Genomic DNA, 17,337 nt, shown 5'->3' with positions numbered 1-17,337 from the left:
GGTCCGGAACAGAGTTCTGTCCCCCGAATTGGAGTTTCGCGACGGTGGCGGCGCCCCTGGAGTCTTTCTGGAGTTTCGTCAATTGGTACTGCGTTTTTAGGTCGAAAGGGGTTATATAGGCGAAGAGGCGGCGCAGGAGGGCTGACAGGGTGGCCTCACCCTAGGCCGGCGCGGCCAGGGTCTGGCCCGCGCCGCCTTATGGTGTGGTGGCCCCCTGGCCCCTCTCCGACTCTTCTTCGGTGTTCTGGAGCCTTCCGGGAAAAATAGGAGGTTTGGCGTTGATTTCGTCCAATTCCGAGAATATTGCCCGAACTGCCTTTCTGGAACCAAAAACAGCAGAAAACAGCAATCGGCCTTTCGGCATCTCGTCAATAGGTTAGTTCCGGAAAACGCATAATAATGACATAAAGTGTGAACAAAACATGTCGGTATTGTCATAAAACAAGCATGGAACATCAGAAATTATAGATACGTTGGAGACGTATCAAACACCACCAGATATTCATGGGTACTTAGGATCAGTAGGGAATTGATAAAGTACAGTGAGGAGCAAGCATACCATCAGAAACTGTCCATTTGAGAGAAAATGTTAAAATGTTTGTCTCCATATTTGGGAGACATTTTAATATTGGAGTCTAGCTAATGGAAATCAAGAACTAGTCTTGATCTCCAAATGGTGATTAGAGGGAATTTATTCATCTTAAGCAACATTAGGGACAAATGGGATCATGCAAGGCACTTGGGTCATTTGGATCATAAGGCATCAATTAAGGAGGCAACCGGGGACAAAGGGAAACATTTGATGATCCATTATCATAGGCAACAAAGCGACAACTTTTTCCCCTCTAATCTAGCTAGAGTCCTTAAAAGAAATCCATCATAAGCATGGTCAAATACACATATATAGCATGGGGCGAGATGCTCCAAAGGGATTATATATTCATCACTTGGTAATTTGGAGAGCAAACAAGCAGTAGCCATATCACTCAATCCAATAATATAGTAATTTGGATCATAAGGCATCAATTAAGGAGGCAACCAGGGACAAAGAGACAAAGTATTTTCGTCGAGCACTTTGTGCCCGCACGGGAGAGGAAGAGGGAGGGAGGGGAGAGGTGGAGCTCACCGACGATGCTGTTGTAGGAGGGGCCGGGTAGAGGAAGAGGGAGGGGCCGGGTAGGGGTGGAGGAGGAGGTTGACGATGACGGCAGGGGTGGAGGAGGAGGAAGACGCGGCGGCTCCTCCTCCTTGACGCGGAGCTGGCCCCTCCTCCTCCATGCGGCGGCCCCTCCTCCTCCACGCCGCAACGGCTTATGCTGCTAGTGGCGGGGATGGGTGGAGCGTGGCGGCATGCGGCCCTCGCGGAGGAAGGAGGCGGCGACGGCGACGCTCACCATGGAAGGCGGCGGCGCGCGGCGGTAGGGAGAGGAAGAGGGGTGGAGGAGGAAGTACGGGCGGGGGAGGGGGTACGGTTGGATATAGAAGGCGCTATTTCTGTGGAGCGCCAGCACAAGTGCGCCACAGAATCAACAACTCTCGTGGCGCACTGGAACCAGTGCGCCACGTAAGCACTTATTTACGTGGCGCGAGCACGCCATGTGCGCCACGTAAATACCTACACTAATAATTGGTGGTGGCAGGATGTGGGCCCACATAATTTCGTAGGCGCACGGTTCAGTAGTGCGCCACAAAAATAGCTTATTTTTGTGGCGCATTCTTTCTCGTGCGCCACAAAAAATCTTTCTGTGGCGCATTTCTGCTGGTGCGCCACAGGACTAAGCTCCACCTATAAGCATTTCCCTACTAGTGATGTCTACGCACGCTTCTATTCATGTAGATAGTGTTGGGCCTCCAAGAGCAGAGGTTTGTAGAACATCAGCAAGTTTCCCTTAAGTGAATCACCTAAGGTTTATCGAACTCAGGGAGGTAGAGGTCAAAGATATCCCTCTCAAGCAACCCTGCAATTAAGATACAAGAATTCTCTTGTGTCCCCAACACACCTAATACACTTGTCAGATGTATAGGTGCACTAGTTCGGCGAAGAGATAGTGAAATACAAGTAATATTAATGATTATAAGTAGTAATTGCAATCTGAAATAAAAATGGCAGCAAGCGAACATGTAGCAGAACTTGTTGGAAACGGTGTTTCAATGCTTAGAAACAAGGCCTAGGGATCGTACTTTCACTAGTGGACACTCTCAACAATGATCACATAATTGAATAAATAAATGCTACTCTCAAACACTCTCTTGTTGGATAACAAACACCATTCATTGTGTAGGGCTGCAAAAGCACACCTCAAGCCGGAGTAAACAAGCTCCACAACGTTATAAAGGAATCACACACGATGCGCACACTGTCACCATCACACCGTGGAGAGTGACTCCGGAGTTCATATTAAAGTAACCTCTAGAGTGCATAATAGACAAGAGTAACATCTACATATTCAACTAGATTACAAAGCTCATGATCACATAAAGATCACACCATGGGAGAGAGAGATGAACCACATAGCCACCGGTAGAGCCCTCAGCCTCGGGGGAGAACTACTCCCTCCTCATCATGGGAGTCATCAACGGTGATGAAGATGGCGGTGGTGTCGATGGAGATGACTCCGGGGGCAATTCCCCGTCCCGGGGGCGTGCCGGAACAGAGATTCTGTCCCCCGAAACTTGTCGTCGATGGCTGCGGCGCTGCGGAACCCCTGTTGGAATATGACTGGATTATCTAGGGTTTTTGCGTCTGGGGCAATATATAGGCGAAGGGGCAGCGTCGGGGGAGCCAGGGGGCTCCCTCACCACACCTTGGCGCGGCAGTGGGGCCCTCCGCGCCGCCCTATGGTGTGGGCCCCTGCTGGCCTTCCTCGACTCTTCTTCGGTCTTCTGGAACACTCCGTGGAAAATAGGACCGTGGGCTTTTGTTTCGTCCAATTCCGAGAATATTCGCAGAAGTAATTTTCTGGAACCAAAAACAGCAGAAAACAGGAACTGGCACTTCGGCATCTTGTTAATAGGTTAGTCCCAGAAAATGCATAAAAACATTATAAAGTGTAAATAAAACATGTAGGTATTGTCATAAAACTAGCATGGAACATAAGAAATTATAGATACGTTGGAGACGTATCAGGGCCGCAACTTCGACTTCCCGGACAACATGACGGACGACGAGATGGCGAAGGTCGGCGCCCTGGTCTCCGAGTACGACGCGCCTGTGCAGCCGCCGCTGCCGCGCTACACCACCGGCGTGATGCCGCAGGGCCTGTCGGAGGATGAAGCGCTTCAACTGGCGCTACAGGACTCGGTGGCGCCTCCTCCACCGCCGCCATAGCCGCAACCCTGGGCGCCACCACCGCCGCCACAGCTGCAGCCTCCTCCACCTCCAGCACCGGCGGCGCGCCCGACGTACGCTCCCCCGGATGTCTACTGGCCGTGGGCGATAGCGGAGCTCATCGTGTTCGACAACGACGAGGAGCAGCAGTAGGCGTTTAGGGTTTTTTAATGTTTTAACTATGTAAATTATGTTTCATGTTTAAAAAAATGAATCGGCCAAAAAATGTGTCGTGCTGCTGGAGCCACCCCCGACGCAAACGGACGCGCGGTCGATTTCGACCATTTCGACCGACGCAAACGGACGCGCGCGGACGCTAAAATGCGTCGCGCCGCTGGAGATGCCCTAATGGACGATGAATAGGGATCACCTTGATTCTTAGACCCATGTACATTCTGGAGAGGACTGAGAAGAAAGCCCACGCTGGCACCTACTCCTCCGGACTAGCCCACACGGGCACCTACTCCTCCAGCGCAGCCCAGCCCATATGATACTCCTCGTGGTTCTCGTGCTGCTTGCTAGCTAGCTGTAGGAAGGACTTCTCTCTCCAAAAAAAAAAAAAAAAACTATAGGAAGGACAGGAGGAGCATGGAAACATGAAGAGGGATGGGTGTGGCAAATAATGGTGTGATTTGATCCAGATCCAATCAGCATCACTTGATTTGACTTACAATATTAGATTAGTGGAGCTGAGCTTAAGCCTGATGGAGAGAAAAAAATGAGAGATGCAGTTGGGGACAACTGGCAAGACTGGCATAACACATGCTCCATGCACCACACGCACACACACACATCAAAAGAAATAGGAAAAATCATGTTTCGATGAGCTCGACAAAACGAAATGGACAAACACCTAATAATTTAATTGAATTTGGAGAAAAAGAAAATTCATGCTCAACACGAGAGGGAAGGGGTAAAGTAAAAAAATTAAGGCATTTGGTGTTATTTTCGGTTTTCATTTGCCCTTTTGTATCTTGCTGTGAGGAGAAAAAGTCTTTGGTGCTGCATGATTTGATATTTTGCGCAGGTTAGCTGAATGCAGTTGGATCTGAGTAGACAACGACGGAGTGACAACTGTTAGAGTATATATCTGTATATTGTAGTTTCCCATATGTTAGGGGCCTTCCTGCATATTTGCACCTGTACATGTACTATATATTGTGGCCTTTGGCCCCCGGTAATACAACACGCATATTCTTCTAACATGGTATTAGAGCCGAAATTGGTTCTCTAAATTTTTCCGACGTTGCTTGTCCGTCGCCCTTCTTCTCTCCGCTCCCGTCGACTTTCGTCTCTCCGCTGCTTCCTTGCCGGCCCGCGCCGGATCTCCTGCTTTGGCCCGACGCCTGCTCGCCCCCGCTCCCCGCTCGGAAGATATTGGCCCGTGCGTGCTGCCGAGCCGCTGAATCGATCGCTGCTCTCCCCGCCCGCCCGCCCGTGCGTGCGTGCTGCCGATCTGCCGAGCCGCTGCATCGATCGCTGCCCCTGGCTCCCGATTTCCCTTCTCCCTGATCGATCTGACTTCTCCCGTGATCGATCTGACTTCCGTCTGAAGCAAAAGCAAAAGCAAAAGCAAAAAAAAAAAAAAAAAAACAAAAAAAAAAACAAAAAAAGAAAAAAAAGAGCTATGTCTTCCGCTGATCCCGCCCCTTTTTGGGCCCACCTTCGGTACTTGGTATTTGTCCGCTGCCTCCGTGCATGACTGCTAGCTATTCTTCGTCGCCGTTTGCGGCCTCTTCACGCGGCTCGCTCGCGCTTCACCGACTCCGTCTACGTCGGCTCGCCGCTCTTCACCGACTTTCGCGGCCTCTTCCCGCGGCTCGGCCGTGCTTCGCCGATTTTGTCTCCCTCGGCCTGCCGCTCTACATCGACTTTTGTGGCCTCTTCACGCGGCTCCGCCCGCGCTCCGCCGACTTCGTCTATGTCGTCCTCGCCGCTCTACATCGACTTTTGCGGCCTCTTCACGCGGCTCGCCCGCGCTTCGCCGACTTCCTCTATATCGGCCCGCCGCTCTACATCGACTTTCGCGGTCTCTTCCCGCGGTTATGGCCGCGCTTCGTCGACTCCGTCTGCGTCGGCTGCGCCGCTCTACATCGACTTTCGCGGCCTCTTCACGTGGTTATGACCGCGCTTTGCCGACTCTGTCTTCATCGGCGTGTTGCTCTCCGTCGCCCCCTTTGGTGGCCTCTCGTGCGTGTGGATGATAGCTCCTCGTCGGCACCTGATTGTACGTCGACCTCTCCCGGTCGCGCCCTCTCGCGCATGAGATAGCGCAGCTTCACCGCTCTGCCGGATGCTTGGGATTCCGGCTTACGTCGGCAGCCTCGCGGTCCGAGTCTCCGCCCTCGTCCTTATTGCACCTACCGTGGCAAGGTTGGCCACACTTCCTCCACTTGCTGGACGCGGGATCCCGGCTTACGTCGGCCAGTTCCGGGATCGTCGGCAGGGCGGCTCTTCGGGATCTTCCGCGGTTGCACTCTCGATCGGGACATTCTCGGGGGTCTTCGTGGTCCAGTTCGCTACTCCGGACTCTTCCTCGCCGGCGGCTCGCCGGTTCCGTGGACCGGCTCTTCCGGCACTGCGCGACCACCACTTTCTACACGGTCAGGTACGTCCCCGTGGTATCTGGATTCTGGAGCTTCCTTTCATATGACCTCCGAGTCTTCTATCCTGTCTCGCTCTTCGATCTCTTATTTCTCCTGTCCGTGTTGTCACGGCCGATGGTACCTCTATTCCCGTTTCTAGTACAGGCACCCTTTCTACTCCCTCTTTCTCTCGTCCCCGATGTTTCTCATGTTCCTCGCCTTCGGATGAACCTTTTCTCTGCTAGCCAGCTCACCGAGTCTCGGTTGTCGCGTCATTCTTGACGCCGAGTCTTATGCGGTTCGGGATCGTCGCACACGAGCCCTGGTTGGAGTTGGCTCTCGTAGCCGTCGGTCTCCGGGGCTTTGGGAGTTAGACCGGCTTCGTGTTCCTTCCGCTGCCACTTCATCCGCCGGTTCTCCTCCGGTTGTTGCCTCTGTCACCGGCTCTTTTCAGCAGTGGCATCATCGTCTTGGTCACCTTTGTGACTCTCGGCTGTCGTCTTTGGTTCATCGTGGCCTTCTGGGGTCTGTCTCTGGAGATGGGTCGTTACACTGTCAGGGTTGTAGGTTAGACAAACAGATTCAGCTTCCTTATCCTACTAGTGTGTCTGTCTCTCAGCGACCGTTCGATTTAGTCCATTCAGATGTTTGGGGTCCGGCTCCCTTCGCTTCGAAAGGGGGCCATCGATACTATATCTTATTCATTGATGATTTTTCAAGGTACACCTGGGTGTTTTTCATGCACTCACGCAGTGAGGTGCTCTCTATTTATCAGCGTTTTGCGGCCATGGTCCGCACTCAGTATTCCTCACCAATTCGCGTGTTCCGTGCTGATTCTGCTGGTGAGTATATATCTCAGCACCTTCGTGGTTTCCTTGCTGAGGAGGGTACCCTCGCTCAGTTTTCTTGTCCTGGCGCGCATGCTCAAAATGGCGTCGCCGAGCGTAAGCATCGTCATCTTCTTGAGACCACCCGTGCTATGATGATTGCCTCTTCTCTTCCGCCACATTTACGGGCCGAGGTCTGTCGCTACGTCGGCCCACCTCATTAACATTCGGCCTTCCGCTGCTCTACGGGGTGGCATTCCTCTCGAGCGTCTCTCCGGTGTTTCTCCGGACTACTCGACTCTCCGTTCATTTGGTTGTGTCTCGCTATGTCCTTCCGCCTCCTCGCGAACGCACCAAGCCGACCGCTCGGTCCGTTGAGTGTGTTTTTCTCGGATACAGTGATGAGCATAAGGGCTATCGCTGTTGGGACCCCGTTGGTCGTCGGATGCGCATCTCTCGTGACGTCACATTTGATGAGACGCGTCCCTTCTATCCTCGCCCCACCTCGGGTGAAATACGCAGCTCGCGCTAAGAGCATCCCCACTCGTCTCCCCGAGAAGTCCCTCACTTTTTTATCATCCGGACGGCGAAAAACATCCAGTCAGGCTCCCGATTCCTCGTTTTGGTCCGAATTTGGGCTTATTTCGTCCGGACTCCCCACGCCAACCTCGGTTCCCCAGGTCTTCCCGGGGACTCCGGATGGAGCGAATCACGCACGCTGGGCCACTGTCAGTGAAGGATAGAGAATAAACACGGGTCCCCCCACCCACCTTTCTCTCTCCCCGACGCCACCGTCCACCGGCCACGCCGACCACGCCCTGGCTCTCCCGCCCCGCCGGCCACCGGCCAAGCTGACCCACCGACCCTCCGGCCACGCCGCCCCTCACGCCACTCCGCCTTCGTCCACGCCATCGGCGGCGGGCGCCCGGTCCCCATTGGTCTCTTCCATCCGCGCCGCCGGCCACGCCTGCACGCCGCCGTGCCCCGAGCGAGGCCGTCCCAGCTCGCCGCCGCACCACCAGCGGCCGCCCGCTCTCCTCACCTGGTCGGCGCCGTTCTTGTCAGTCGGCTGGCCCCCGCGCACCCGCTGCTCACGTCCCGAGCGAGGCGAGGCCGTGGCGCCCTCGAGCCGCGCAGGCGCGGTAGGTCGAGGCCAAGCGGGGCCGGCGCGGGGAAGTCGTGGACGGGCTGGTCGTGGCTGGCCGGCGGAGGCGAGGTGCAGGATGTCGAGGCCAGTGAGACCAGCGTGGGCGAGGTCGTAGCTGGCATGGTCCATGGTCGAACACCTCATGAGCAGCTCGGCGTGAGGTGCACATGGCTGGAAGTTTGTTGCCCCCCATGCCAAAAATTGATCCAATCCGGAGCTAATTGTTAAGCTTCATGCACTAGTCACTTGAACCAAAAGTCTGAACTGATAGAAAGGGCTAGGCAATCTACTTATACACTTCAACACCCCCTCTCACGTGTGACGGGAAGACAAGAAGACAAGTCAACACGTGTAGAGAGGCAAAGAGGCAGCGGGAGGCCGGGCGCGGCAGGAGGCTGCGGAGAATTTAGAATAAATTGTGAAAGCCAGGACTCGAACTTGAGACACTGGGCTTTGATACCATGTTAAGCTTCATGCACTAGCCACTTGAACCAAAAGTCCGAACTTATGGAAAGGGCTAGGCAATCTACTTATACACTTCAACACCCCCTCTCACGTGTGATGGGAAGACGAGAAGACAAGTCAACACGTGTAGAGAGGCAAAGAGGCAGCGGGAGGCCGGGACCACACGGCAGGAGGCTACAGAGATTTTTTAGAATAAATTGAGAAAGCCAGGATTTAAACTTATTAAAAGGGCAAGTCAATCTACTTATACATGTCAACACTAATTTCGTCCGAAATTTAGCCCGGGGCCTCCCAACGACTGGAGATGCTCTAATACACGACGCAACAAAGAAAGAAAACCGGAGGTTTTGTGAGAGGGAGGGGGACGGGCGCACGTGACATGTGCGCTCCCCTCATCCCAAATCATGCTCAGCAGCAGTAGAGTTGAATTGGGAGGGAGAGGCGGAGAAGACATAAAGGTCAGTGTCTGCCCCGCTGCCTAGTCATTGCTGCTGGCTGCTACGTGCCCAGGACCAACACCAAACAGCTCGGAGGAGTTGGGGAGAGGGGGCGGGATCCCAGCCAGCCTCCGTCGGCGTCCACGGGAAGCACGCCATGGACGCGGAGAGCGGAGAAACGCCCCTCCTCTTCCATCAGCACAACCCCAACCAGGTTCAGGTCACCTACCTACTACCTTCTCCCTGCCTATGCTTGCCTGAATCAACTTGGGACAGTAGTATCTCTCGCATCGCAAGCAGTCGGCGATTAGACTCGTTGAAATTCATTAACCACACTGAATTCAGATTCAGGTCCAGGTTTATCAGATATGACTGGTCAATTTTGGATTAGGTGTTCTCATTATGGAGACTTGCCCACCCTGCTAGATCTCTTGGCTGCTAGCTGCTTGCTGAAGTCCACACACACACATTTCGATCTCTGCTCAGCCACAAGAAAATTCTAGCTACATGTGCACTCCTGCTTGCTACTCCTCTGCACACTTGCTATCTGCTGCTTCAAACTAGTGACACATAATTTCAGCAAAGTTTTTACCTTCGGTACTTACTAGCTATCTCCAAACTAGTCATAACATAGCCTAGTAAATCGATTAATCTGTTTCTCCATACATTTCTTGTATAATATAAGATAAGAGCATCTCCACCTGGCCTCCCCATATGGCCTCCAGCAAAACCGTTTTGCCGGCCGTATGGGGGCGCCGGCGAGCAGATTTATATGGGTGGGGGGGGGGGGGGGGGCTATGTTTTCCAGCCCCCCACCCAAAGTAAATTCAAAGTTCGCTGAAATGTGAACAAATAGGCGGATTTAGGAAAATTCAAACGAAATTAGACGAAAGTCGTTCATACCTAGGCGAAATTACATAGTTAAATTTTTAAAAAACTAAAGTTTGGGGCGGGCTGGGCAGAAATTTGGCTCCGGCACCCCCCAAAAACCTGGAGATGCTCTAATGATGCTTCTCTCTTTGCATACAGGTCTCGGCATCAAGCAACAAACCCTACAACTGGAAGGCTCCTGCTATTATTTTGGGTTAGCACCTCATGTTTCACCAGTCGCATGGATGCGAAAAACACACGCCTACTATATTTTGAAAATTTCTTTTTTCTTGCAAACAAATTAACACTCTTCCGTGCTGCAGCATTTGAATTCTTGGAGAGCATTGCCTACTCTGGTATTGCCCTCAACTTGATCGTATATCTCGGAACGGTCCTTCATGGAACTACTGCTTCAAACGCCGCAACTGTTGATACATGGAACGGCACCACATTCCTTACGCCCGTTCTTGGAGCCTTTCTCGCTGATACATACTGGGGAAAGTACAAGACCGTCGGTATCTCCATAATATTCTATCTTACTGTGAGTACCCGCATTCTGGACTTCACTTGCTGTCTTTTTTAAGCTGATATGTTAGTCATTTATGTGTGTTTTTTAATTTCTCGATTTTATCAACAAAATAGGGGATGCTCGTCATTACTGCCTCGACAATTATTCCTTCTTTACAACCCGCGGCGTGTGAAGGAACTTCATGCCCTCCTGCCACAGGGTTTCAGTATTTTGTCTTGTTTGCAGCACTATACCTTATTTCTGTTGGGACTGGAGGTGTTAAATCAGCTTTGCTTCCCCTCGGAGCAGATCAATATGATGATTCAGACGTTGAACAGAGTAAACAGAAGCAAGCTTTCTTTAGTTGGTTTTTCATGGCCATTAACATTGGAGTCTTCTTCTCCGGGACTGTTGTTGTATGGGTACAGCAAAATGTTGCTTGGTCTCTTGGATTTGCCATCTCATCAGTGTGCCTCATTGTTGCCACAGTTGCCTTCTTCGTAGGAACACCAATATACAGGGTTCATCTTCCTACTGGAAGCCCACTGAAAAGTCTTGTAGCGGTATTTGTCGCATCATTTAAGAAGAGAAAAGTGGAGGTTCCTGCTGATACCACAATATTGTTTGAAGGAGATGATGCAAACTTAACGAATGCAGGACAAAACAAATTGGCACATACTGATGGATTCAGGTACGTTTATCACATTCTGATGGAAGCCGATGCTGCTAGTATAGCAACAAAAGTTTGTTTCGGTTTGTTTGTTGAACAAAAGGAAGTTACCTTATGTGTTCTAGAATTCCCCACTAGCTGCAAATAGACATCTTGAAGTTCAAGTCAAACAATATCTATGAAATTAGCAGTATTTTATTTAATTTTCTTATAAATAATGGTATTTCTATAGCTATTAGAAATTGTGATTTTTGTATCAAAATGTTACATTTCAAACGAACACGCTGGTGTAGACATGAGGTCTTGATTTGTTCGTGTGAATCTTAACAAGGAGAAATAAAGCTCAGTAGTCTTTGTCAACCATGACCTCCAATCATAATAACTTGTCAATTTAGTCAGAACGATTTGCAATGAAACTAGGGCGATCTTAGCGTCCTAACTAGCCCCATCTTTTTTAGCAGATAGCGTTAAAGTGTCTCTTGCAACATTGTTGATGCCATTTTGTGTGTAACACTTTTTATGTAAAGATCAAAGGTTAGAATTTTTCCAGGAGTAGCTGCAAATAGACATCTTGAAGTTGTAATACTCCCTCCGGTCAATATAATTGCCTAAGAATTAATGTATATACACACTAAAACATGTCTAGATACATCTATTTTTTGGGCAATTATTTTGAACCAGACGGATTATTAATTTTTAACACACTTTTTGCAACAAAAAAAAGTCAAACAATATCTATGAAATTAGCAGTATTTTAATTTTATTTTCTTATAAATTATGGTATTTTATAGTTATTAGAACTTGTGATTTTTGTATCAAAATGTTACATTTCAAGTGAACATGCCAGTGTTGACAAGTGGTCTTGATTTGTCCGTGTGAATCTTACCAAGGAGAAATAACGCTCAGTTAATGCTTATATTGTAGTATTTGTCAACCATGACCTCTAATCATAAAAACTTGTCAATTTAGTCAGAACAATTCGCAATGAAACTAGGGTGATCTAGGCGCCCTAACTTGCCACATCTTTTCTAGCAGATAGCGTTAGAATGTCTCTTGCAAGATTGTGGATGCCATTTTATTTGTAACACTTTTTATGTAAAGATCAAAGGTTTGAATTTTTGCAGGAGTAGTCCAGTATAAAACCACAACTTCAATTTTTGTATGCTTTACTTATAATCACAGAATAATAGTAAAGATTGCAATTTGAATCTTTTTTAAAATCTTTTTGTTGAATATGTATCTGACACTTTTGATATTTGAACTTATTCAGGTGCTTAGACAAGGCTGCTGTAGTTGTAGGGGAGCAAGAGATAAAGGATAGTAATTTGGGGCGCCCATGGCTACTATGTACTGTTACTCAGGTGGAGGAAGTGAAGATTCTTGTTCGGATGCTTCCAATATGGCTCACCAGTGTGTTCTATGCAGCTTCGATGTGCCAAACAGCTACCACTTTTATCCAACAAGGGATGGCAATGGACACCAAGATTGGATCATTCTCTGTCCCTGCTGCGTCCATGAACTCTGCTTCAGTGATCTTCATGCTGATCTGGGTTGTGTTCCAGGACAGTATTGTGATCCCAATAGCTAGACGGTACACTGGAAATGTTGCAGGGCTTACGCAGCTGCAGCGGATGGGCGTCGGCCGGTTTCTAGCTGTTCCAGCATTGGCTGCGGCTGCACTGGTTGAAATGTGGAGACTGCACAGCGTCAGGGATGGCCACAATCTAAGCATAGCATGGCAAGTCCCTCAGTTTATGCTCATTGCCTGCTCCGATGTGTTTTGCGGCATAGCTCAGCTCGAGTTCTTCTATTCGGAGGCCCCCACGTCGATGAGGAGCTTGTGCTCAGCATTCTCGTTCCTCGCAATGTCGCTTGGTTACTACCTGAACTCGATGATCATCTCGGCCATCGCTGTTCTATCGAAGAGCAAGGGCGGGCAGGGCTGGCTTCCTGCCAATCTGAACGACGGTCATCTCGACTACTACTTCTGGCTGTGGGCGGGAATCGGCGCGGTGAACTTTGTCGTGTACACGGCGTTCGCGAAGAATTACACGGTGAAGAAAGTCGGGCCACGGGCTTAATAATCTATGTTCGCATACATCTCTTTATACTTTCACAGTATCTATTGTCTACATATTCACTTTGATTGAGCGAGGTGTAATTAAATGTCGCCGGAATTCCTTTATTTGTATCCATCTGAATAAAAAGTGCCTTCAGTTTTGAACTTTTGATTATGTGGTAGATGGAGTGATATCTTTTTTTTTTTGCGGGTAAAGATGGAGTGATATCTTCAATCATATGCTACTGTAAAGAATGATGCTGGGACTTGATCATTCTTCTTTATTTTGGGTGTAGTCCCTAGGAAGCTAGGAGTAATATACATATCACTCGTGTTATCCATGTTGACTAGAACATTTGCAGGTCGTAACACGGTGTTTATTACTACCTCTGTCCATAAATAGATGCCAAAAAAATTTCTAAATTTGAATTTATCTAGCCATGATTTAGTGTATGAATACATCCGAATTTGGACAAATCTTTGGCATCTATTTATGGACGGATGGAGTACTTACTTGTTGGGAGTGGGTAAGAGTCACATGGTGAGGTTGCCTGTCGCCAGCAGTTTCAGGAAAAACCAAGTAGCTAAGGGAAGTTGTCTATTTTTTTTTTGGGCAGAAGCTAGGCAAGTTGTAAGCTGAGCTGGATTAGCATAGACTATATTAACTGTGGATCTGAATGCACGCAAGGTTCGTCATTGGGCCGGTTGCTAGTTTCAGCTTGTCGAGCTAATCGTGCAGCTTGCCTGCCTAGTGGCTGATTAAGGGTTGACCATAAGTAGAGACAAGAAGCGCTGGACTGAATCTGGCAGCCATTGATCCATGCATATGGTCCTCGCTGTTAGCTAGCATGTTACTGACAACTAGTTGCATTAACAAATGTGTTTAGTCTATTCTCGGTTAAGTCTTACTGAAAAGGAAAAATAGCTTATCTATGTCCCGTTTGGTTCGTGGGGTTGAAGCCCAAAACTGGCGTTTTACTCGGCTCCGTGGAACATTTTGGCAGAAACCCACTTGGATTGGCGTTTCCATTTACAGTGACTCGTGAAGTCCGTGCTATCGGTCGTTTCTTGCGTGCCAGACTAAACGCGCACGAACCTTTGAAGTGCGTGTAAACCAACGAAAATGAACCGTTATCATCTTTTTTTGGCGAAACACACTGCAGATACTTACATATGCTCACAAAATTATACATATACCAACCTCTATGAATATATGCATACACACTCTATTTTTATGAGCACCTTTGAAAAACTGAATCTAAAAAATTAATAGAACGGTTCTTGATATTGAAGAAGTCACCACAAAGGCTTCGCTATCGACAGGAACATTGCCTCCCTCGTGGGTTGTTGGTACTCCACCGTTTGATTACGACCGGCGACTTCCCGACCGCGGAGGGCCTGTACCTGATCCAAGCCATCGAGAGGTACGGCGGCGGCTGCCGCCACCGGCGGCATCGAGCTCGGCATCGTCATCGGGATCCAGTGGAGCTGATTGTAATTTTTCTCTTTTGTTGAACCTTTCTGTAAGAACGGGACTTTAATATATTTTCCTTTTCCCTCGCAAAAAAAATAGCGATGCTGGTTTCGAAGTAAGATTGTAAAAGCGAGGAGTGTTTTGAGTAGCCGACAAAACTGACCATCAAAAGCTTTAGTGGAAGTTTTTCCTTATTTTGAAGACCCCTTTTCTTGCGCATTTGTTTAGCATGAACGCTTGATTTTGAATAACATCATAGAACAATGAACACCGTGTAGGTACACGCATAAATTGATGCAAATTTCGGGCCACCTTTTCGGAATTGGACGTGGACGGACGCCAGGTTCGGTCGCTGGTCGAGCTAATCGCGTGCTTAATTAAGTAGCTAGGGACTGTTAAGAGCTAATAGCGAGTCTATTGGCTGATGAACGGTTGACCAGAAGTAGAGATCAGTCTTAGACTAGTAGCAAGCAGTTATTGTTAACTGAATCTTGGGTTCATTCACATGGTATCGCTGTCAGCTGGCTAGCGATCTACTCGCGTGCTACTGACATGCTTGCGTCAATAAGTGGTTGGTCTCCTCTCGGTTAGCAAGTCTTATTGAAAACACCCAACTCGTTTCAGATCATCAATTACAGAAAACGCCGCTGGTTCGTACTCCCTCTGTACGAGCATATTCACTCAGGGCATCCAAGGGCCCGACGGAAAAAGACGGGGAGCGATCGTTTGATCGAAATATAGGTCTGCACTTAGACCCAACTATATACTGGCTTGTTCACAGAGACGCAAATGCAGTCTAAATATGCGCCACGTGCGGACGCTACACCGTCACGCTGAGTAACCTAGTATTCCAACCTAGCCCCACACATCAAGAACAACGAAATCGATCGTGCATATTCGCTTCCTCCTCCCCTTCCTTGTAGGCGATGCCGCCATGCTACCCCCACCCCGCCGCACCGCCGTGTAGTACCCTCACGGAGGATGAGGCCATAGAACGGGCGTTGCAGAACTTGGGCCGGCATCCACCATCGCCTCCACCTCCGTTGTTCAGTCTGTGGGGTCTGCTCCACCTCCGCCAGCGGCAGACGCTCCGCCCGTTGCTAAGGGCGCTACATGCCCCTTTTAATATTTTTATTTTTTCTTTATTACCTATGCAAATTATGTTTCTCTTGAATGCAAAATCAAAATCGAAATTGCGTCTGGCCGCTTGGGGCACCCGGAACGGATGTGCGGTCGAATTCGACCATTTGAACCGACGCAAACGGATACAGGTGGTCAATTCGGGCGTCCATTTTGGGTCGGCTGGTTGGAGATGTCCCATGGCCATACGACCTCCCGCAACAGCACCGGATCGGGCGGACAGAGGTGTCGCCACATGTGGCTGCGTATGGGCTGCCTCTACCAGTAGCTCCCCTAACAGACAATATTTAAATTTAAATATAAATTGAAATTTCATTCAAATTTTGTTATATATTACAAATATGATTGATATTATTTAAAAGTTAACTATTACATCTAATCTAATTATCCTTCATGACCGTCCTCGCAGCGGGCGCCCCTGGATCACTCATAGTCCGCCTCGTCCGGCTTATATAGTCCGCCTTCTGCGCCTATGCTGGTGAGCGGCGTCACATCGGCTTCTATGGCAGGGCATTAAAGGCGAGGTGGTATCCGAGTCTTTTTAAGTGTCGTTGGTGGTCTCCATTTTCTCACCCATGCCATTGCCAGAGCCCTCCACCTCGCCATACATCCACCCGACCGACGCCATGGGGAAGGACTGACCATACCGCAAGGCGAAGAGCGACCACGAGGCCGGCGGCTCAGGTTCCTTCAAGAAGCCGCGGCACCGGCGTTACGTCCCCGTCGTCTTCGTCCGTGGGATCTGGGAGGAGAACCGGCCGGTGCCACATGGTCGGATGCGTGCTTGCTGGGAGGAGGTTGGTATCTAAACTTCAGCCATGTGTCGGTCCCTCCCGTGCCACGTGAGGGACGAGAGCGCCACCACGAGGTCCGACGCCGCCGGGTCATCTTGATGTCAGATCTGCGCGACGATCTGGCGTTCGCGCTGACCTCATACAACTGGATCTTGTTTGGGATGTGGGAGTTCGACCCTCACCGCTGAGCGGGATACCTTGGCGGCGTCGACTTGTTCAACTGCGAGCTCGCAATCGACGAGGAGGACAGCGAGGACGAGGAAAAGGACGAGGGCCAGCTCGAGGAAAATACCATGCCCAGGATGAGGACGAGGCCGAGGACGATGGCCACGTTGAAGGCGGAGACAAAGACTACGACAACGGCGGCCCGACGTGGGATCCATGTAATATCCCAAGTTTGGAGGCTACAAAAAGATAGAATAGAGTTGTGTGCATTGCATTCATGCATAAAAAATGGGGAATTTTCTCGCTTTCAAATAAAACTTGTCACAATAACTGAAGTTTCACTTGACTTGATGGAATTGAAGTAGCATCAAGTCAAGCGCTATAAGTCTCAATGTGACCTTTGCTAAAACCTTGTTTTGGGTAGACATAATTTGATCCATATGCTAGATCAAATGGAACTAGAACTATTACATAACACTTTAAGTGAGGATCAAATATCAAATCCCATAAAGGATCATAGCATGGTATTCCTTACAACAACACATTCTTTAAGAATCAAACCCTAACTTAATAACACTTAAAAGTTAGCAACTACCTTTGTGTGTAATTTAATTCACTTATAAATAAGGTAAACCACAGGGTCAAAATTTCATAAAAGCCACACATTCTTATTTAAATCATAACTTATTAAATATATGGAATATCATAAAACTAAATCAGTTTACATTACGAATTATAGTTCAAACTATTTAAATAAAACTAACTATGAGTATTTTGAAACTCATATGATCATGCCTTGGTGAAATCAAACACCAACTATCCAAAATTGAGGAATAATCCTCAACCTTGACCTTTTGACCAATATTAT

General features: G+C 49.1%; 1 protein-coding gene across 2 annotated transcripts; it reads left to right on the top strand.

Moving 5' to 3' along the window:
• The first annotated feature begins 8,764 nt into the window (after positions 1–8,764).
• Positions 8,765–13,028, top strand: LOC124706417 (protein NRT1/ PTR FAMILY 8.3-like). Of its 2 annotated transcripts, none has more exons than XM_047238081.1 (5): positions 8,765–9,003; positions 9,819–9,873; positions 9,983–10,200; positions 10,302–10,858; positions 12,108–13,028. In XM_047238081.1, exons 1-5 carry the CDS (start codon positions 8,947–8,949, stop codon positions 12,916–12,918), a joined length of 1,698 nt encoding a protein of 565 aa, XP_047094037.1. In that variant the 5' UTR covers positions 8,765–8,946; the 3' UTR covers positions 12,919–13,028. The 2 variants fall into 2 exon arrangements, with proteins under 2 accessions (XP_047094037.1, XP_047094036.1); XM_047238080.1 differs by having other exon boundaries at positions 8,765–9,009.
• The last annotated feature ends 4,309 nt before the right edge of the window (positions 13,029–17,337 follow it).

The sequence above is a fragment of the Lolium rigidum genome, chromosome 4 (genome assembly GCF_022539505.1).
Source record: "Lolium rigidum isolate FL_2022 chromosome 4, APGP_CSIRO_Lrig_0.1, whole genome shotgun sequence".
Taxonomy (NCBI): domain Eukaryota; kingdom Viridiplantae; phylum Streptophyta; class Magnoliopsida; order Poales; family Poaceae; genus Lolium; species Lolium rigidum.
Note: the sequence above shows the minus strand (reverse complement) of the source record. Positions and strands in the feature narration are given on the sequence as shown.